This window comes from Merops nubicus, unplaced genomic scaffold (assembly GCF_000691845.1).
Source record: "Merops nubicus isolate BGI_N331 unplaced genomic scaffold, ASM69184v1 scaffold14721, whole genome shotgun sequence".
Classification (NCBI taxonomy): domain Eukaryota; kingdom Metazoa; phylum Chordata; class Aves; order Coraciiformes; family Meropidae; genus Merops; species Merops nubicus.
This window is the reverse complement of record NW_008586352.1, coordinates 19,558-41,837: the sequence shown is the minus strand read 5'-3', so window position 1 is coordinate 41,837 and position 22,280 is coordinate 19,558. Positions and strand designations below refer to the sequence as shown.

The 22,280-nt window shown below is 38.7% G+C and overlaps 1 protein-coding gene across 1 annotated transcript in view; it reads left to right on the top strand.

Annotated features, from left to right (window-relative positions):
* Positions 1–7,758: 7,758 nt before the first annotated feature.
* The window catches only part of PPAP2A (phosphatidic acid phosphatase type 2A), a gene marked incomplete at its 5' end in the record, with an annotated part of 32,889 nt that continues 18,367 nt past the window's right edge, over positions 7,759–22,280 (top strand). Inside the window, 2 exons of the mRNA XM_008948628.1 lie at positions 7,759–7,914; positions 11,237–11,517. Coding sequence (XP_008946876.1) covers positions 7,759–7,914; positions 11,237–11,517 — 437 coding nt within the window. The remainder of the gene's footprint in view (positions 7,915–11,236; positions 11,518–22,280) is intronic.

The following is a 22,280-nucleotide window of genomic DNA, read 5'->3' as shown; positions in this document are numbered from 1 at the left end:
TTGACAGTTTTGTAACTAATTGAAATTAAACCTGCTGTTTGTCAGTAGAGTGGACTTCTGTCTGCATCCTTTAACTTTCATGTTTCAGGTCACGTGTTAGTTATTAGATTATGCTGTGAACAAGACTTTACCTCTTACCAGGTAAACTTTGAAATGGAGAATGTTTTATCTTCATGGGTTTTTTTGGTATGGTCATGACACTGGAAACCTTTCTGTGCAGTGCTGTTAAACTTTATAATCTGGCATGAGTTCTCATTGCTAACTGTTCATCTTGTACTACTACAGTGAGTATAAACTCAGAACCCAAGTTTACTCTGAATAAACTAAATTGTGTTTATTCAAACTCAGTTTAAAGCCAACATAATAACAACCCGTGTTTTTGAAGGGTTAATGTGTAGGGTGATGGATGTACCTTGGTTGAATTGATGAGTAATTCCTGTGTGAGATCAGTTCTATGGAGGACAGAGGCTGAGAAACAGCAGTTGCTGCATCCAGCTTTAACCCTACTTTTGCCCCATCCATGTTGGGGGTGTTTTGCTGGGCTTGGTTTAAAATCAGATGAAGAGAGGTTTGAGGGACACCATTTCCAGACAGGTGCTTGTACAGACCATGCTTGCCAGATGCAGTTCATTTTAAATAATAAATTGCAGTGACTTGCTTGTTAAATCTGCGGACTTGATATTGTACTTCTCTCAGTCTTTCAGGTACATTTGTTAATACAGTGAGGAACACACACAGTGTATGAAACTGAGTAAAATAGTTGGCAGCCTGACAGAGGAAGGAGTTCCATACAAGGGCTTTTAAAATGCTGAGTGAAGCTTTGTCATAACTGTGAGAAAGTCAAGCAGTCATAGTGGTTTGAAGTTGGTTTTGAAGGTATTTAGGAAAGTATACAAAAGGGTAAAATGGAATAGGGAGAAATGATGGGAGAGGCACTGGCAATGCTAAAGTCTTGTCATGTAAGAAAAAAAAGTGTGGCATAATTTTTTCCTTATTTCAAGTATCATACCTAGTTACTAATTACTTGCTGTTGACATCCAGGACAGACCAGAGACCCAAGGGGGTGGTGAAAGAGGGAAGGGACTGTACCAGAAACCAGAGATGAAAAGCAGGAAAAGTGAAAGAGGGGGCAGGCTCCTTTTTGTGCTGCATCTTCTGTTTCCCTTCCTCTGGCTCACCCCACTGTACCTCTTTCTGTTCTGCCTTGAGCAGTAAAGTGCTCGTGCAGAGAGGTGGTCTTCACCTATCTTTGGTGGAGAAAGCTGAATAACAAAATTAATGCAGTGGTTCATCTTGGTGAGATGTGGAGTGATGGTGTAAGTGCAGTTCTTGCTAGGTGCCCTCCTGAACTCTAAAGCTCCTTTTAAGAAATGGGAAGTAGCATTGTTCTGCTACTGAGGAAGAACCAGAGATTTAACTTGATCTGAAAAGAGCTGTATGATACCATGACCAACTTGCCAAGAATGTGAGCTGTTATACAGAGTAATACTCAAAATACTTGATCAAGCTTTCACAAAATGCATGTTTTTCTAGGCAGGTTTCCTAGTATTGTACATATGAATATTATAGACGTTTTTTGCTGATACAGTTAGTAATGAAATCTCTACAGTGTATTCAGGGGAAATGTGAACTTGTCCTTTCTTTCTTCGTTTCTGGTGTAAGGAGACTTAAGCCTCAAAATACTACCTTATGTTCTTCTCAAAATAAGTCTAGGTGTCACTTCAGGTTTAAAGCTACTCTAATGAAGTTGGCATTAGACAACAACATGAAAGGGATGGTGACTTTTCTTGAGGTGGTGGGAGAAAAGACTGCAAATGCTTTTAAATGTTTGCTTTTAAACTCTGGAGAAAGACTACTGCTGAAGCATAAAGCTATTCTGCCTGAAACACACAGCTACAGCTTCCTGGTGTATCACATCTATTCTCTTACTAATCCCTTTAATAAAGCAGGAGGATGGAGTACTCTTGTTATTTAGACGTATAAGAAACTAAATAGTTATGGGATTAGGTGAAGAATCCTTAAACATCTAAATAATGCATCGAAATGTGAGAAGTAGATGTTAGGAGTAAGTGTTCCTGGCTTTCCCAAGGGAGGGAAGTACTGGGTAGGGCTCTTCAGGAGTCTGGACTGTTCAGTATAGTCAAAAATGCCCTGGAGGAGAGTGTGTGTAGTGAGGCAGCAAAGTGGGGTACTCGGGGAAGGTAAATACAAAAGATGGGAATAACATGGCTGGTGAAATACAGTGTGGATAAATGCCAAGTGATGTCCTTCCTGAAGAGAGTGGGAAGGACACCTTGAGCATGGTGTACCATGTGATGTTCTTTGTCTTCACCAGGGTGGTAATAATCAGCTTTTACTTCCATGGAGGGATCAACTTTATGCCTAGTAACAGTGAAGAAACCTAATCAAGATTAGAAACTTGGAAAGATGTAGACCCGTGTTATACAGAAAACATATGGGAAAAAACCCAGCATAATCAGTCAGGAAGCACTTCAGTTTGTGAGGAAATCTAACCCATTATCCTGTGTGAGTCAGACTATTGGACAAGTGTATTGCAATTGTTTGAAATAATTATCCTTATTAGCTGACCTGCTTCTGTTTCTCCTTCTTGTATTCTGACCGGAAGGCTGTTCCAGAGGCCTATGTATCTCCCTCATGAATGTCTTTATTGTAAAATGTATTTGTAGCTCCTTAATTCTTGATTGTTACTGGATCAGTATCACTTTTTTCTTTCTGAGCGCTACTGCCTATACAATTAGCTGCTTAACAGAACTTACATTCTGCTCAACTGTGCAGACCTCACCTCATTGCAGGTTTTGAGATAATAAGGAATGTACCTTAGCAGTCCTCTCTGGCTGTCTGCGTTTACCATGGATGAGTTAAACCCAAACATGTTCACAAATTCTGATTGAATGCTGTTCAAGAAGAAATTGTCAGGTGGCTAAAAGTGTTAATGCCTTTCGGAAGACTCATCAAGTGCTCAAACTGTTACATTGAGGTACAACAGCCAAAGGGCCCAGACATTATTTTCCCCTCATATTTTGCACTGACAAACTCCCAGCTCATCAGAGTTGTTTAGCCTCCAAGTTAGCATGACTCTGAACTCATTACTGCTCAGATCTGTCTGTTCCTTTGCTTCAGTCTTGAAGAGTTGTTTTGCAGGGAGAACTGGCTGACCTTGATCTTCCACTGCAGCAAAGAATTGCCAGCTCTGTCAGCAGTACATCTACTAGTTATTCATTAATAATGCTGTCATATGCACTGTGTAACACTAGCTTGTTTGCTCTATCCTTGAGATTACTCTACTGGTAACCTCTTCCCAACCTTGTAACATCTCTTCACACACCTGTTGTCATCTTCCCTTTAGGCAAATTCTTTACTGTGGTACAATTGACTTGGAAAATGAAATATACATCAGGGATGCTTTTTGGTATTGTCATATGGGAAGTATCCAGTAGAGAGCCTTTAATCACCCTTTATCATCTCCACTTGTCTGGATATATCTTCTGGTAAGGAAGTACACCACTTCCTATGTGAATAAAATTTATTCTTCCATAGTATTTGGAAGTTAAAGATTGTACCATTATGAAGACAAATATTCAGTATCCTCAGTCATATCCAGTTTACTTGTGACAAGAGGTTTCATACTTGGTAGATAGATTGCTACTGTGATGCAAGATCTTACTCCTGTCTCCTTGAATTAGGGTATCTCTTGGAGTGAAAAAATAATGTGTATCACAACTACAGGGAAACCATACTATTGTACTTACTATAGTAAGAGGCTTTGCCTCTTTCATCACTTATGCCAGTTCTTCCGCTTGTTTGTCCTGATTGTGTTAAAGAAAAAGCAAACTGTATATTTCCCTGTGTCTGCTTTTTCTTTGTGGGAGAGAGGCTTCCAGTGTAGGAAGTACTTAAGCTAAATTTTTGAAATAACTTCTATTTTTATTTTAGAAATTGAAAAGAAGAAGAAAAAGAAACAAACGAACAAACACACACCTAAAATCCCACAAAACCAGGCTTTGCTGGTTCATTTAAAACAGAACAAAAATCCTAAGTATTGTGAGAAATTTTTCTCAATGACTTTACTTGCCAGAAACAGTAGAGTTGCTTCCTCTCTGGTTTGACTTTTACTTTTCTCTGCTCTCCCACTAGCTAACAGTGAAGGCAATTCATTTGTCTTAAACCTGCTGTATAGAGCATGTTCTGAGAGAATGGGCATAGACACTAGAGAGTACCTTAACCAAAGAAGACATCAAAAGCCAGTATGAGCATGTTTTTTCAAGCTAGTAACTGCCTTTGATTGAGCAGAAGGTAAATTACATACTGTAGTATTGTGGTTTAACAAGTGTTAAGTCAGTTGCATCAATCTTACTGTAGTGTGGTTTTTAGAAATTAAAACTTGTGCTCTGTGAAAGCTTGAGATAAATTTCCTTTCAGCAATGAAATGTGCTGAGAACAGCAGTAAGACAGTTGACTGGTGAAATTACTTTTTAAATCTGTTATGCAGTTGGAAGAAACTGAAGAAAAACTTAATAAAGTTTACTCTAATTTTTTAGCAGTATTGTATTTCAATGAATAGCTTTTCCAATTAATTGTTACTTCAAAGCAGGTGGATGGTTGTGATAGTTTAATACTTGTCCTGTTGTGCCCAAATTTTTCTGGTTATGACTTCAGGAAACTGTATAAAATTTTCTTTCTTGATTAACAAAGTGGGATTGGTTTCAGATCAAGTAAAAGAGGTGGAAAGAAATTATGAAAGAGAAGGCATTTAAATAACTTATTTTAGCTGATTGTAAGTGGCTTAAAGCAAAACAAAACCAATCAGAGATGCTTGGTGTTTTGTTTGTATGATTTTTGATACCAGAAGGTGCTGCAAGCAATTACAGACTAATTACATCACTCTTCATAAATATTGAGATTATGAGCACACACTGCAAGCACCTTCATTTTGTATGCAAAAGCACATGTCCTTGCTGTGTGAGAGACTTTATTCCAGTGATCCACATAACAGTGCTTTCCATTTCTGATTTAGCAGCAGGTAATTACTTAAAGCCCCTCAAAAATAACCCTGCATAACCCCAGCACTCTGAAAATTGTATCTACCACATTGAGAAGCCAAAACATTCAGGTGTGGTTAGGAGGAGATGGGGAGTAAGCCACCATGACACAATTATTCATAGAAAAGGCCTCTTTAAAAAGGCATGATACAGAGCTGGTGATGTGATGTCAGTGACACCACCTAATTGTGATCACCAGCGTTTGTGGCAGTGTGCTGAAGCTGTGGAAAGGTTTTTTCTAGGCTGAATTTAATTTTGTGAGCAACTGCTTTACGATGACAATTAAAACTATCTAAAGATGTAAACCTGTAAGTGATGAAGGAACTCTTGCTTGTGTATGCCTCATTCTCCAGTTCTGGAGATCTAAATATGCTTCTCTCAGAGATTCAGTCTTGATTCTTGGTGTTATGTGTGCAGGGCAAAGGATAAATTTTTCATTCCACACATTTTGTAGGGTAAATGTTGTTCAAAACACAGTGGCATTATGTTGACATGTCACCTTCCCTCACTGTGACTGCACACTGCTTCTGCCTCTTCCTTTGCACAAGTTGGCCAAATACTAAACAACTGATGGTATTTTGACGTGCTGTCATAAAATCAACGTAAGGGAAGGGCAGAAATGGGGTCTGGAGTATGCTGTTTTTCAAACCCCTGCCATTCTTACTATTAGGAGAGAGAAAGGGAGAGGTATTTTTTTTCCTGGTAGGACAGGCTGTTTTTGCTCTGTACTGCAGAACCCAGCTCCAGGCCTCTGCTGGCTGGTGTCTGAATGGTTCAGTGTTTTGGTGAGTCTCTGGCTTGGCTCTTAGCCCATCTTGCTGTACTTGTCTTTGTTGGTGTGCTTGGACAGCTTCCAGAGCTAGATCAGTTGTAGTCCTGCTGGTGTAGAACTGGAAACAATCCCTCTTGGTGATGACAGTGTTTTTTTTCTGCCACTTTCAGGGGGGAAGTCTTGCGTGATATTGATTTTATGACAGTGCAGAAGATACTCTGTTCTTCATTATAGGCTTAGCTGGAATAGATGGACACCAATAAGCCCATAACTGCTTGGTCATGGAGCACAGCTATGTGTCATTGATCAGAGGCCACTTTTTCACCTTATGAACCATTAGTTTGTTTTCTGTTCTTCTGTGTTGGTTTTCAAACCAAAGCATTCTTTTAAGCAGTCACTTTATGGTGTGAAGAACAAGATCAATAGGAAATCATGGGTGAAACCACAGTATGTCTCAATTGTGATGGGTCCAGGAATCAAGCATAGTTTGGAGGACTTCACAGGTAGAGGCTAAAGAGGCAAGAGGGTTGAAGAGGACTGTAGGTACTTTTATTTTTTTTTTTTCCTTAAATTCTTGTAAATCTTGACTGTGTAACTTGGTGTTTCTGTTCTCTTCCCTAACAGTTCTTGTTACTGCTTGGTTGGTATCTTCTTTTTATCCTTTTTCTCTTGATCTTTCTGTGTTTACTTATGTTTGTACATACCGTTTTGGGGGCAGCTGTGGCAAGGAAGAAGTAGGTTATACCTTGACACAGAGGACCTGAAGAAAGAACTGAGACTACAGCAGCATCCTTCTCTGGCAGGAGGGAAGGAGGCTGTTTTTCATCCTTCTCATCCCTTACTGGTAGAACAGGAGTGTCTCTCCTCAGATAGTTTTTGTTGTCTTAATTCTAAATTGATACACATTTTATGTGCAATACTGATGCATTTTGAGCACAAAATCAAGGACTTTATCAAGGGGCACTTTAATGCCACTGGGCTTTACAACCTTAAGTTAAAGAAGATTATTTGTTTGTAGCATGTTCTTGGTAGTCTCCCACTTCTTTTTTCCCCATACAGCCCTTTCTTTCTGAGGTTATTAATCCCTATACAAAAGCAGATTGTACAGATGCTGTGGGTGTGTCAAGGATGGAGGATTGAGGTTTAAACTCGGGTTTAGTTTGCAGTAATTTGCATCCTATTTTGAGATTTTTAGCTTTTTAAAAAAAAATCTGTTGTTCAAAAGACTAGCTTTGGTTAGTGTTGCAGTTCCCTTGAGGCACAATAGCACAAGGCGTTGTGCACCTTAATCTTGTGTTCTCTTGAGTTTAGGATGAGCCAAAGACTTACTGTCTTGTGGAGGGGAATAAAATCTCTATGCCCTGAGGTTACAGGACTTGTGCAGTGACCACACTGTTCCAGGGAACCCAGTGTGTGTGGAAGTGAGGGGATCGTGTGCATGTGTGATTTTTCCTTTTTTCCATATCCTCCTGAAAACTCCCTCTGCAGTTGCACTCCCTGAGAAGCACTCCTGTTCTGCCTTCAAGAAATGCAATTTATGCTCTTCTGACTGGTAAAGCTGTCCCGAGGAGGTATAAAGGGGCAAGGGTTGCTCACTGGCATATAGAGGAATAGTTGATAATTATGGCAGTAGCGGCAGATTGAGCACCTCTGTGGTTGTCACCAAACTGTTTACTCGATCATAGTTTTGGCATGCTTCTATGCTTGATATGCCACAAATGTGAAGGTGAGAGGAATCCTGTCCTGCTCGCCTTCATTCAACAGTCCTTCCTGGGAGCTGCAAAGGCAAGGTCATTGGCCAAAGGAAGTGCTAACCTAACGTGCTGCATGCTTGTTCCTCTTTACGCACTTCTGTTTGGAAATGCGGGGGTATGGTCATCACAAGAGTTTGTGTTGCTTATGTAATGTGTTTTTTATTCCTTTTTGCTAGCTGGCTTGCCTTTTGCAATTCTCAATTCAAGACGTATCCCCTTCCAGAGAGGAGTTTTCTGTAGTGATGAATCCATCCGCTATCCATACAAAGAGGACACCATTTCTTATAAGTTGTTAGCAGGAATAATTGTTCCTTTCAGTATAATTGTTGTAAGTTAAACTTTTCTTCATTGCATTTGATTTCAAGGGGGGTGGGGAAGAGGGAGGATGGGCAATCTGTTAATACAGGCTTCTATATTCTGTAAGATTTCTAAAGTAATATCCTTAGACCAGGTACTAAAGCAATAGAAATGGTGTTCTGGCAAGAATAACAAAAAGGTTTTCTTTAATCAAGGCCTAGTAACCAGAATTATAGAACGCAAGAATACCACAGGAATATGGTAGCTTAATTCTATAGTCTGCAATGGAAAAACTTCCTCCCTTACCATATCAGTTAAGAATAACATTAACGTATTTTAAATTACTATCTCAATCTTTCCTATTTTCGGAGCTATTACTTTCAGAATAGAAATTTGCGTGACCTATTAAGTTAGTACTTTTATCTGCAACAAATTCTTTGGAAATACTTCTGTGTGCAGAAGCATAACAGATACGAAGATTTTTAATAAAAAAAATATTATGGCTTCCAATCCAAGAGCATAACTGGAATAAGTAGCCAGAATTTTTCTCCTGGAGATTTCCCCAAAGGTCAGGATAAAACACTGGGCCCATATGTGTTTGAGTTGACGCTAGGGTTCATTTTTGTGCAGCACCTAGCCTGGTTGAAAATGGGGTGCTATTCTCCTTTCCTGCTGTTCACGCCAGATCAGTGAGCTGAGGGATTGCATCTGCAACTGCCACTTTGGGTTTTCCTCTTTGACCACAGGTCCGAGCTCAGTTGGACTGGCTCAAGCATATAGAGACTCTCTATCCTTAAGATTTAACTACATGCTGTCAACTGAACTAGTCTAGATAGTTTTCCATGGACAAAAGGTGAGGTCCTCCTGCTACTCCTTTTTTGCTGCCTCTGGCTTCTCTGAACCAGGATAAACTACTGAAATTCCTTAAAATGGCAGAAAATGGCAGCTTTCTTTGATTTAGGTTGAGTGAAATGGCTCCTGGAAGAATACAGTATCAGTGCTCCAGCAAAAAGTGATGGGGGCATGTTCTTTGACATGGGCAGGAGGAGAGCATGTTGTGCCCTAATTCTCATGGGACTGCACTTCAATTCCAACAATGGCCCTTCAACAGGGGCCTCAAGATCCTTGTCCAGATGTGTTAAAAACCTCGAGACTCCATGTGGCTCCATGCTGGGTGACATCCACGCTCATTGGAACTACACTTTGAGGGTTAAAACTTTTTTATGCCAAATAAGATTTTTATGTGTATAGATATTTATCCAAGTATATTTTAGTAATCAAAGCTGGAAAAGGAGCACCTAAATGTAAAACTCATTATTGGCTAGCTCTTTCTCTGGACTAAGGGGTTAAAATCAGAAGGGATATTATGGCAGTCTCACCCTTTCTTGCATAAGAACTGCATGGATTTTTATCTAGGTTCCAACATAAAGGTCAGCTTGTACCTTGTGTTTGCTCTTGGGTGGAATTTTTTTTATAACTGTAGAAATGTGGGGCTGGGAATCAAACTGACTTTTTCTTCTCTTGGAAAAGCTGCTTCAAAATCTTAGAGAAATATTTCTGGAGCTTTTTTTTTTTTAAGATGGGACTGTTTTTTTTTTTTTTTTTTTCCCACCCTGTTACACTGTTGGTAGTCAGTGTTACCCAAGAGCAGCAGTACTTGGTCACAACTTAAGGCCATCTAGCTTGTCACCTCATTTCTAGCAGCAGTGAGTGTGGAAGAGCAGAACAAACAAAGACTGATGTTTTGCCCTTACTGCTTTGCTACCAGCCATCTGCAGCTTGGGGACTCCCCAAGTCAGAAAAGGATTCAGTGAATGTAGTTTTGTGGATGCATTTAATTTGAATTTATCTGATCTCTGTATGACCCTGTAGGAACATCTAGATAACAAAGTTATATATATTTTTTAGCTGTGAAGTGAGGCTGACTTTTCTCTCAAGATTGCTTCAAAGTCAGATATTAAAAAAAAAATAAAATTATGTCCTTTTACTCAATGCTTAGAGAGATTGCCAACGAATGTTTTTTGATGTCTGCATCCAGTTAAGTAGTTGCGTTGACATCACCTCATTTTTTTTTTTTTTTTTTTTTGTCACCTCAACTGAGATAAGCAACCTTCTTGTAGGTTTTGCAGCAGTGTTCTTTAAAAAGGAGTTCATAATTTGTCAGTCACGGCTGTGATATTTCTGCTCGACTATCTTCATTAAGATGCTACTATTTGTGATAGGTAGGTTCTGTGTAAGAGCTTACTGACATCTACTTTACTGAAAACATTTCAGCTTAGTCCGTGTTCTGGTGGTTCTCTACTTCAGGCCATGTTTTGGTACATTGCAGGGTGTTAAACTTCAGTGTCATGCATCTGATGAGATTGTCTGTTTGCCTTAATGTGCGAAGCTGCTGACAGCTGCTTTGTCTGTGCAGGTATCAGAGTGGCTAATAAGCTTCATTCACCAAAGCTCTGCTTTGGTTGGATCCTGAACTTGTCACTCTCAAGTGACAGAAGGAACCATCATTTGATCTTTACAGGATTTTTAAAGATCACTTTACATACATGCATGCAGTCCTCCACCCATCTGATCATCTGTATGAGTCAAACCTTTCTGTACAAGATGAGACGATATCCATCCTGTCTAGGGTGAAGTTCTGTATTTGGTTTAAGGAAAAACTTACTTTCTGCAAAAGAGTTGCAGGGAAGCAAAATTTAAATCTGCTTTCCTATCAACACTTGATACACACTTGATGCATATACCTTAGACATGCAGCGTAAAAAATCCTTGGAAAGACCTCAGTAATGCCTGTCTTCCCCTACTCTCATTAGTTTTCTTTTTTCCCATAAGGATTTAATTTTCCTGAGGAACAGGAAATTTCTGCATGTAAATAGCTGGCCTTTCACATCCAGAAACAAAGTCTAGACCATTCAGAATAGCCTCTGGCTTCACAAAAGTCTAACAACTTTATGGCAAAATAGCAAAATTTTGTGCAGTGGATGTTTAGCTGAAGAGGACTCAATGTAGAATAAAAGGTAATACTGGAGAAAATGTTTCTAGTTAGGGCCATGCCAAGTAATATGGATAAATGTTGCTCAAAGAAGGCTTCATTTTAATAAAGACTCTGGAAGTCAATAATACTAAGTTGAACATGAAGCAGGGTAATCAGGATAAGGTAAAAGTTTATTTTCCTTCTACATAAGTGTTTAAAGTTTGGATATGGTTACTGCTGACTCTTGGAAAACTTTTAAATTTACAGGTTAATGTTTATAAAATTTGTGAAATTACATGTATGTGTATTAACAGTGGAGTGTGATCTTTCTTTTTAAGCAAGTATCTTTCTTTAACTGTTGTCCTTATTTCTCTTTCAGATAATCCTAGGAGAGACTCTCTCTGTCCTTTATAATCACTTGCACTCAAATTCGTTTGTCAGAAATAACTACATAGCCACTATTTACAAAGCCATTGGGACCTTCATTTTTGGAGCAGCTGCTAGCCAGTCATTGACAGACATTGCCAAGTACTCCATAGGTAGACTGCGTCCTCACTTCCTCGCTGTGTGCCAGCCCGACTGGACACGGATCAATTGCAGTCTAGGCTACATCGAGAACTTCTCTTGTCAAGGAGACAAAGGAAAAATCAATGAAGGAAGGTGAGTCTGACTGACCTCTTATACTTGGTTGTAAGACCTGTTTCTTAACCTGGGCCTATGAGTTTGCTATCACTACTGCATCTTTTTTGTGCTTCTCCTAGAATCGATTTCTTGTAATGAATTTTAAACTTTGAGCCCTGTCAGGATGCTAGGATTTTATTCTAATTTCTGGAAACTTGTTTTATTAATGTATAGAAGAATGCATAAATTATTGTGTATTCTTTCCTTCTTTTTTACAAAATGTGGCTCATGTTCAGTTTTGATTTGCTTCTATTTATGTTCCTAAAATGCGTGCACATCTCAATTAAGAAAACTATTTGAAATCTGCCTTCAAAACTGGACCTGGAATAGCAAGGAAAACAGTTCAGATTTAGAATAAAAGCAGATAAAAACTGGATATTTCCATGTAAAAATATGGAGGACTGTTACGAGACTCATTCTACATAGGTTTCTGATTATTAAGCCTTTCATACCTTGAAATGTTTACTGCTGTTTCAATTGCAGTAAGATAACGAGGTAACAAAAATAGAGCATCTGACGCACTGAAATTTTGTCACTGTTATAAACAACCATGTTTGAAAACTATTGGAAATGTTAAAGTATGTTCAGAATGATTTCTGGCGTTGGAGTTGCTTGAGCTCCCTGAAATCTTAGCTTTAGAGAAGCTCTTTGCCATTCTTTTTCCTACAGAAGACCCAGATACCCTCTCAACTTTCTCTGTGTGTTATTTTTAAATACACGAGTGTAGATTTTCCTTGCTGTCATCTGTGCTCATTTGCTCTTCTAGCATTTGTTCCCCTATGGATATTCCAGTAGTGTGCATGGTATTCCTCAGCAGCCACAGGAAAAGGCTGTATGTTGATTTGGAGGAGGACCAGGTCCAGCTCCAGATCGTGCACAGCAACTGGTCAAAGGTGCCAGGAGCAGTTTGTATTTTGACTGGCTGTTGGTAGTAGAAGAGGAAGTCATGATGATAGGCAGAATGGCAGATAATCCTGTAACGAGCAGAACTGCATGCATGTAGTAAACAGACAAATTGGAGTTTGTACTTTGAGAGATTAAAGTAGAAGATTGTGCTTCATATGCAGCTTTTTTTTTTTGTATTACTAATGCCCATAGTTGTGCTTACAAGACTTACTTACTCTAAGCTGTTCTAGACACTGATTACTGGATGGACTTTCCTTGCCTGTAAGTAGCTCTGTAGAGTCAGGGTATCCACTAGGATGGTATAACTTTTATCTCTGCTCTGGGATATACATGAGGTACTTGTCAAGACTTGTAATAGTTGCTTCCTATATGACTGTCAACTTCATTTTGGAAAAAGGCAGAGTAAAGAAAGGAGGATTTCCATGAAATGTGGAAAAAAATAATTTCTAAACAGCATGTCTGTGAGACCTAAATATCACTGACGTTTCAAAGTTCTGATTTGTAGTAGAGCCACATTAATAATTGAAATGGAAGAGATGCTGCCTCCCCCAAGATAAGAAATTGTCTTTGTCTTGTCAGCAGCACAAATTTTAGTGTGGTGAGTTAACAGAAGTAATTGCCAGAAACTAACTCTTTAGAGTTTAAAAGAAGATAAAATGATAACTGATAACACAAGAAGAGGGAAATACACATTTTGTTGCATATTACATTGTCACAGGGGTAAGATGTCCTGATTTTTTTTTTTTTTTCCCCCCTTCAACTCAGTAAAACTGGTGTTTATTTTTATTATTCTACTACTGTATGAAAAGATACTTGTCTAAGTTTTCAGTGGATGAGTCTTTAAACAAAATTTCACATCTTCAGGTGCTTTGTGAAACATACTACATGGCTTTCAGCATGAAACTGTGGGGTCAAAATTCAGCTGGGGAGTAGGTGTGAGTCTTCAGTTGAACTTCTGCATGGGTATAAAAATGGTTCTTAAATGTAAAGAGAGAAAAAGAACTTATGTTGATTGTAATGACTAAAAAAAAAAATTACATTTTTCTGTTTGTCGGGGGTGCTGAAAAACAGAGTTAGTTGTCTCCAAACAAGGAGACAGATTTTTGCTGTATGAGACTAACATGGGGGAACAACAGCATATAGTGATCGCATCACTTTTGTCCTTCCTTGTGCAACTAGTACTTTGAAATCTCAGACTTCCATATTGGAAACAAGATTTGTCTGTCATCTCTTAACTGATGAGCTGTTAGGTTTGTCCCAGCTACTGTTCTGTTCCCTTGTTCTGCTGTCCCTGTTACTCCCTCAAAAAGCATGTGAGAGGGCTTTCCTTTTTGGTCAACACTTGCCTTCAAGAGATGATTCAGTCTGAGCTCCCATGTGGTGCCTCTGCTCTTGGCTGAGGCTTGTCCATGCACAAGAAACTGTAAACAAAAAGTAGGTTAGTGAGCAGTCAAAGAGGGGTAAATTAAAGTGAGCCATTGTCCTCTACAGGTGGATGTCATGGATGCAGTGACCCAGCAAATCATTCTGGGTTTCATGTGGAAACCAGGCCCTACACCTGAAAGGGTGGTTTCAATGGTCTTAGGTCATGTGCCTACATACATTAGAGTTAATAAGACACTAAGTGAAGGGAACTTGGTTGCATTGAGTTTTACAGCAAGTTGGAGGAAGTCAGTAGGCTCTCAAACTGTCACCCAGAGGTAATTTGTGGATCAGTTAGACAAAGCTATTAGCAGTAAATTTATTACTCTCTGCCCTCATTTGCATAACATAAATATGCAGGTAGAAATACCAAGAAAGAATGAAGGCAGGACAATCAGTGTTGCATACAAAATCACATGTTCTGAACTGAACCTATTATTCCTGTGTAGTAGCAGAACTTGAGGTGGTCTTTGAATATTTTTAGAGATTCATGCTGTTAGTTAAAAAGGCAAATCTAAGCTTTGGTTACAAATTCTTAATTCATAGAAGGAAAACAATGCTTTCAGTGTAAAAATCCCTTATGTGCTTCCAGTATACATACTGTACTTTTTTTTTTTTTTTTAACTCTTGTCCTTTCCCATTATTTTACACGTATGAAAAGTATGAAATAGTTTTGGTATGCAGCGTCCCTGAGTAGATAGAGCTCTTAGTCTGAAATAGAGTGAGATTATGTTAAAGAGGTGGGTGTTAAAATTGAAGTGAAACTGGAAGGTGAAAAGTTTGAAGTGGTTTCCTATTTTTGTTTTTTCATCAAGAATGAAGTAAGCTTGGAACTCCTGGTAGTGCTGGGATATGTAAGTTTTTTATAGACGGGTTAAAAACCCCACATTTGACTGAACTTCTAAAGAATAAAAGCAAGAAAACTACCTAGGTTTCTGTAAGCCTGTAAGTTATGGTTCGAGGCGGAGAGTGTTTTGGGCAAGCATTGCTGCATATTTTGTTCCAGTACTATTTTACACAAATCTAATGTTTGCAACTCTTTGCATATGTCTACTCTGTTACAAAATGGGGGCATGGGAGAAAGGCAATCATTAGTCTTTATTGTTTGTCAGTAACAACAATGTTAAAATACATACTAAAATACATATATGCTTTATCATGAATATAAACAGACTTATGCTTGGTTGTCTAAATTAGAGTGCCTGTGTGTTTTGCTTAGTCTCAGAAAGTTTAGCTTATCAAGCTCAGGTCAGAAAGTAAATTCTTGCTGATGTGAGTATTTTGTTTGCTCTGTATCATGCTGGAAACAGTCCTGTTCAGTTCTGAATAGCTTAGGTTCTCCTTGACAACTTTTATCGTGTCTTTGCACTTTCACTGCCTAGTGGTGGTTAAGCAAAGCAGGGGATCATGATCACATTTGTGTGCTTGGTAAATCTCATTCTTGTTTGTTGAAAGATGCATTTAAGAGCTGATATATATTGAAAGTATGTAGCGCTTTCAGAGCTCAAAAATATGTTTGGAAATCACTAGCTATATTAAAAATAGCTAAGTATTAGCATTAGAAACTGTGTACTTCTGTGTCTGTTTTTTTAAGACAACCCCTTTTTTTAGAAAGTCTTTGGAAGGTAATTTAAGCTAGACACAGAAGCTTGGTATAAACTACTTAGTGACAGTTTTCTGAGGGTGAAGGACTTACACAGAACCATATTCTCAAGCTTTTGTGAAGGTGTTGCTATGTTTGATGCCAACTAGTTTTGTGCAGAGCTTTGTAATGTTCCATTTAAGAAAATACTAAGAGTAGTAACTCAAAGGTGCTTAGCCTGTGAAGGTGATTTTTCTTTTGAGTATCAAAATTGTAAATTTCTCCTTAAAGCACATAACACAGTTGAGTAAGAAACATTTTAAAAACGTAGTTTCACTGGGCAGTAGGGTACAGAGCTTTATATCACATAGGTTCTTTACTGAGAGGCAGTGTCTTGTTTTAGTGTTTTAGAAAAGTAAGTCTGATATACAAGCAGAAGTTTTAGTGTCTATGAAAGGAGAGATCAAAGCCAAGGGGTCTTCATGTCAGTGGTGTGAGCACTTAGTATAGTACTTCAGGACTCCGAGATGGTAATGGGTAATGCCTTCTAACTGTATTGTTAGATGGTACTAACTATTGTTAGTGGCAATGTTAACTTCCTGCTCCCAACTAATTTTGGTAGTCAGGAGTTGCCAATTCTACCCTGATTGCCTTTGTGCAGACAAGGTTTGTAATCCCTATGTAGCAGCATCTGTAAACCAGGAGACATGCTTGACCAGGCCAGTCTGAATATGGAAAAGGTCAGTCTTAGCTCTGTCTGTAAACTTGGAGTGTGATCTTAAGCAAAAGAATGGGCATTTTTTATTCTCAAGGACAGTTAACATAGCTTAAATAAAAGTTCAGTTTGGTTTTCTTGAGGAGTTTGATGGCAACAGGTTTTTTTTTCTCAACAGTTTTGTAGACGTCTTTGTACAACCAAGTTAAAACACAACCCCCAAAGCCTCCCCAACAAAAAGCACCCCAAACTTTAAAAAAATCCTTGCAAACAACAATAAAGAACCTCCACAAACCAAGTTTCTGGTATTGAAGAGTTACATGTAATGGAATGAACATTTGAATGAGAGTCTCTTCATTCTGAAACAATGTAGCAGGTGCTATGTGCAGTTTACTGTATTTTTAGAATGTAATTTAGGACTTTTGTCACTTTCATATATATATAATCCCATGTTAAGAACTTGGCAGCACAAACAGCACATTAAAGCCTTGTGTTAAAGGTCAGCTATATTGAATTAGATACTATTTAAACTTATTTCATCCACAAAATATTAAGAGTCAATGTTGTATCATGGAATATGCAGTATTGTTTCCCAGTACCTGCTGAATGATTTCACAGAGACAATAATATAACTAGGGTGGAAATAAAGTCACTGCTGGTGCAAATGATGCCTCCCTAGAATTTCAAAACTTTAAAACATACTTCCTTAAATTTTCTGGTTTTAGAATCACTTCCTGCAGTAACGATATAGGGGAAAAAAAGTTCTGTAATATCAGTACAGAACAAGGAATGTGAAACACAACTCTTGCTAGTGCTGTGTTGAACCTGGAATCTTTAAAGGGCACATTTAGTGTTCCTGCTTCTTGTGCCAAGGCAGTCACAAAAGTTGGTGAAATGCAGATAGGCTGAGGACACTGGGGTTGTTCAACTTGGAGAAGAGAAGACTCCTGGAGGACCTTTATAACAGCTTTCCAACACCTGAAGGGAACCTACAGGAAGGCTGGAGAGGGCCTTTGCACAAGAGTGTCCAACAACAGGACAAGGGGAAACAATTTTAAACTGAAGGAGAGTAGGTTTAAACTAGAACTTAGGAAGTTCTTCAGTAGGAGGGTGTCAAGACTGTGGACTAGATTGCCCAGAGAGGTTGTGGATGCCCCTTCCCTGGAGGTGTTCAAGGCCAGGTAGGATGATGCCTTGAGCAACCTAGTCTAGTTGAGGTGTCCATGCCCATGGCAGGGAGGTTGGGTTAGATGATCTCTAGAGCCCCTTCCAATCTATCCCATTCTGTGGTTCAAAGCATTTGGATCAATGGATGTTGCTCACTGAACTGCATTCTTCAGCCTTGGGCGAGATTTGAACCCTGGCCTTCAGCATGTAATTGAGCTTCCTCCTTGTTGAGGTTGTCTAATGATTTTGTGTTTCCTTTTTATGCATCTCCAGGTGTACCTTTATGATGGTGACTTAAAAGGAAATGGGTCAACATGGAATCATAGGATCATATGGTTTAGTTTCTTGAACCCTTCAATTCAACAGCTTTTACACTGCTTATTTATTGAGCTCTCATTTAAGGTGCAGATTTGAAGGCATTCCAGTCTTTCCATCTCATAAAACGTCCATTATTGAGGTATTGTTGGCTTGTTTCTGTTCTTGTGACAGACATGAAAAAGACAAAAAGCCCCCATACAAAAATCTACTCCAAACTGGATTTGTAAATGCCAGATGTGTCCCTTTGTGACATAATATTATTGTCCTTTTGGACCGCAACTGGAAATTTGTGTTGCAATTCAAATCTAGGTAATTGCTGGGTCCAGCTTTTGTTATATCAAAAAAAAAAAAAAAAAAAATTTTGAAGTCTTCCTGAATGTAGTTCAAAACTTTCTTTCACATTTTTGAAACTGAATTATTGCCACTAATTCCATTATAAAGTGGTCTCAGTGTTGCAGGAGACAGTTCAGGTTTCTACTCCTTTAAGCAGAGGGGACAGTACTCATCAGAGGAAAAAAAATGCATATTGCAAACATATCACACCTTGGTTTTTTTCGTGCTCTCTAAATTGGGGAAAGCAGAGGGATAGAACACATGTAATAGCAATGTTCTATAACCTTTAGCTAAACCAAGCAACTGTTTCCATTCCAGGGATGTAAAGTGCTTAATTATCATGCTGCTACTATGAGATGTGGAACAGCTGCAGGTGGGAAGGCCTAAGTGTAACACGTTCTTCCTTGATAAACAGAATGCAAAGTTGCAAGTTGCAAGTAGAAAGTAGGGATTCAGATTTTTTTTTTTTTTTTTTTTCCAGAGAAGGATGTAACAATAGGTCTGACTAATCTTTTGACAGGTTAGCTCTTTAAACAAACAATTTTAGCTCTGATAGCAGGTTCCTAATTAGCAAATTAAGAGAGTGTGTGTGTGTGTGTGTGTATTATGCATGTGTATACATACTGTCTCTTGCATAACCTCTGTCTCTGAGCAGCTAGAAGGTGGTGCAGGTGATCTGCAAGTGAGTACTGACAGTGGGTGTAAGTGAAATGGTTGCCTTATTTCTCTTCTGTAGTGTATACTAAAAGGAATTTGCTGTTAAAACTCTTTGTAGCTGAAGCTTGAGTTCACTGTAAATCAGTTCTGAGAACATGCTTTAATTTTTTAGAGCTTTAGAATAAAATTGGAACTACATCATTTTTTATTAGTTCCCCAAATCCGTGTTCTCCCTTTGAATATAAAGGAGGAAGAATAGAGCTGTGATTTGGATGTTCAGAAGATGAACTGGATGCCAGCATGTTCATTTAGGCTGCTAATGTCCCTTTGTAGTCATGCTAAATTTGGTTGCAGTGTGCAGTAGTTGGCTGATTTATCCTATTGCTTTAATACTGGTTAAACTGATTCATATCGCTCCTAGTTGCATATGAGGAAAGTTTGTGAGAAGCACTTTCCCTGAAGTTAATTTTGAGTAGCTGAAGTTCTCTAGTTTCAGCCTGTCACTTTGTTCTGTTTGTGTTAACAGATAACATAGCTGTTAAGGTTTATATTTGTATTACTCATGTATAGATTCATATTACAACTTGGATGTCTAAAGGAAAAAACAGCTCCCTACTTGAGTTGATGTATTGCTCCCATGCTGACTTGCACTCAAAACAAGCTGTGTGTAGCCTGCCATTGCAAACTCAAAAGGTAGTCTTCAAAGAATTCTTTAGGAAATTGGAGCTGACTGTTTTGACCTTGATAACATTTCAACAAAATTGACAAGGTGGTGCCCTTTACCAGTCATTTGCCAGGAATTTTGTTTCAGCTTTGTTCAGAGCTCTTAGGCTGGTTGTACTCATGCATGCCTGTGAGTGCAGTTGTATCACTCGAGCAGTGCTCAGTAGCCAGGCACCCGTGCCAGGTGCCTGCTATGAGGCTAACCTGTGGAACTTCCTTCTGAACCTCAGCCAAACTTGAAACTCTTATGTTGTCTGTTCTGTGTACAAATTCAGAACTGTGTTCCAAAAAAAAACCCCAAAGCTGAGCATTACTTCATTAGGGTATGAAACATTACTTCCTTCCATTTTAATGAGTACTTTGGTTCTCCCGGTTTCATTAGATGGCCTTTGCATTTGGTTAGCTTTGGAATTTTAAAACCTAAGCCAAGAGACTAGACATCTGCTTCAAGTTAACTCATCTCTGTTAAACAATCATTCCTGTCTTTCCATCTCCTTCCCCCCCCCACCTTCCTGTTTCTATGATGAAGCATTATTTTGCATTAAAATAACTTGGCTTGTATGAAATGTTCCATTATTTGTTTTGAAATTTTTTAAAGCTTTGTCAAAAATCAAACTGCACTTACGCATTCAAGCATAACTACATGGATTGCTTATCTAATCTGGCAGTTTCTAAGAGCCATCTTAAATCATAAGTTTCTCTAAAGCTGCTACAGACTTCACGTGTTTGCTAGAGGCATCCTGGTATGCTGCGTATACCATTTGGATTCCTTCTGTTCCAGAGCTTTTAGCCTGTAAAGTGCTTTACAGTACTGAAACCTACACATTCAGGGGATAATTTAGTAGTTTCTGCTTCCAAAAAGATATATGCAAAAAAATTGCAAGGAGCTTGGATACCAGAGCAGTTGAAAGGGTTGAATAGAAGGTCACATATGTATACTATTATTCAGATGTGCAACTTTTTCCTTAAAATGCTGCTTCTCACTCTTCTGTCATTACTCTTATTCAAGATGTAATGTGGCTCATTTGGGAACACTTCCAGTCCTAACAAAATTATTCACCACTACTGAGAATTAGATCTTACTCAGGCCACCTCCACTTAATTTTATGTGTAAGGAAAAAGCTGAAGTAAGGCCATGAATAAGAGTCTTTACATATTTAAACTTAAGAAACTTCTGAGTGCAGTGAATGATGAAATGAGGCTGTCTGTACTTGACCTAGAAGCAAAAAGAGCTGCCTTTGCAATAGGATAAATAACTGGCAGCAGGAAGAATCAAATTCTGGAAGGTGAGCATGCTGTATATAACCAATTGAGATGCAGTTCTGCAACCTGGATCAGATTTCTGATCTTGCATCTCCTTTGTCCTAATGTGAGTTGGCCCTTCTCAGTGGTGATGGATAGCATTTATTTGCATAATTAAAAATGAAACTCTTTATGCTGTAATAGTTTTCAGAAAAAGCTGTGCTTGCAGTCTGTCTCCTGTTCCAGTAGCTTATCATGCGTATGTTCATTCAAAATCAAGATCTGTAACTTGTGTTCAGCACACCCTGAAAAATATTTGGAACCTAGCTATGGCTAGTCAAGCAAGTAGATCCATCTTCTCATTTGTGGCAGAATATCACTGATTTGCTAAGTGTGTCCAGGTCAATAAAAAGGAAGAGTCACTAGATAAAACTTTGGACATGTGTGTAACTGTATTGCTCAAACAGTAATGTAGGAACTGAAATCCCCTTAATACTGACAGTTTCAAGTCAGTGTCTTACACAATTCTCTAAACATATTTGAGTGAGCAGTAAATCCACTGAGCTCTACTATAGGCAGTGGCTGATTGTTGGAAACATCAGGATAACTGAATTGAAAATATGCTGGCAGCATTTTCCTTTCTGCAAGTGTAAGACTTGGTACTTATGTGTGTGTTTATCTACTACCAGAGAAGGAAGAAAGGAGAAATTTGGAATAGTTTCTCTTGCAAATAGACTTCTGAGTAGTTGGTGATATTGATAAATAAATGAATTGGTTCTGCATTTACTTAGACTTTTTTTGTGATAATCACAGAAGTGCTTAATTTCAGAGTCTTCAAACCTTTCAGCGCTCACTGATCTTGAGAGTTGTACTCTTGCAGGTCCAGCACTTGTCAAAAGAGCAGGTGCTCTGAAAACACATTGATTGTTAAATGCAGAGAAAATTGACTTTAAAGAGTATGGTGTATATATAAGCTTAAGTGTAGGGCTAGCGCTTGATTAAACCGTCATCCTGGCACTGAAATTCTAGAAACACTTCCCTGACAAGTGTGTGGAGCTCTCTAGCTTACTTGACACAGATGTGCTGAGCTGCAGCTCTGTCTGGCACATATTCTATTGATCTGGAGGGGAATGAGTAACATGAATGTCAGTGGAAGCTTTGAGTCAGGCTTTGAGAATTCAGAGAACTTGAGAATGGAAAGGACTTGCTGGCTAATCCAGTGGGTGGTTTTATTTGCTTTGATGTGGGAGTGTGCGTAATGTTTTGCTGGGCCTCCTGTCTTTTTTTTCCAAGGGACCGTTCCATAATTCAATAGTTATATTGAGAAGATTCCCTTATCAAGCCTCTGCCAGGTTTATTGTGGCACCACAAGATATGCTTTCGTCTGATTTATCCCTTCCTGCTGTAATTTCTAACAGTTTAATTTCCCACCGTTTAATGCTCCAGTGTGCCATTTGTGTTTAGCTATTTCCTAGTCTTGTGTTATCACTAAGGCTATTTCTTTCCCTGTCAGACTCCTGTGCTTTGCTTAAATGTGTCTGCACATTCTGGTGTCCTTACAAAGGCATTATATGGAGACAAGACATCAAGCTTTTCTACAGACTTCCAGTGTTCAGTAATTCACTTGTGAAGTAATGCACCTTTATTGCCAAGCAGTACGTACTGCTTCAAACACAC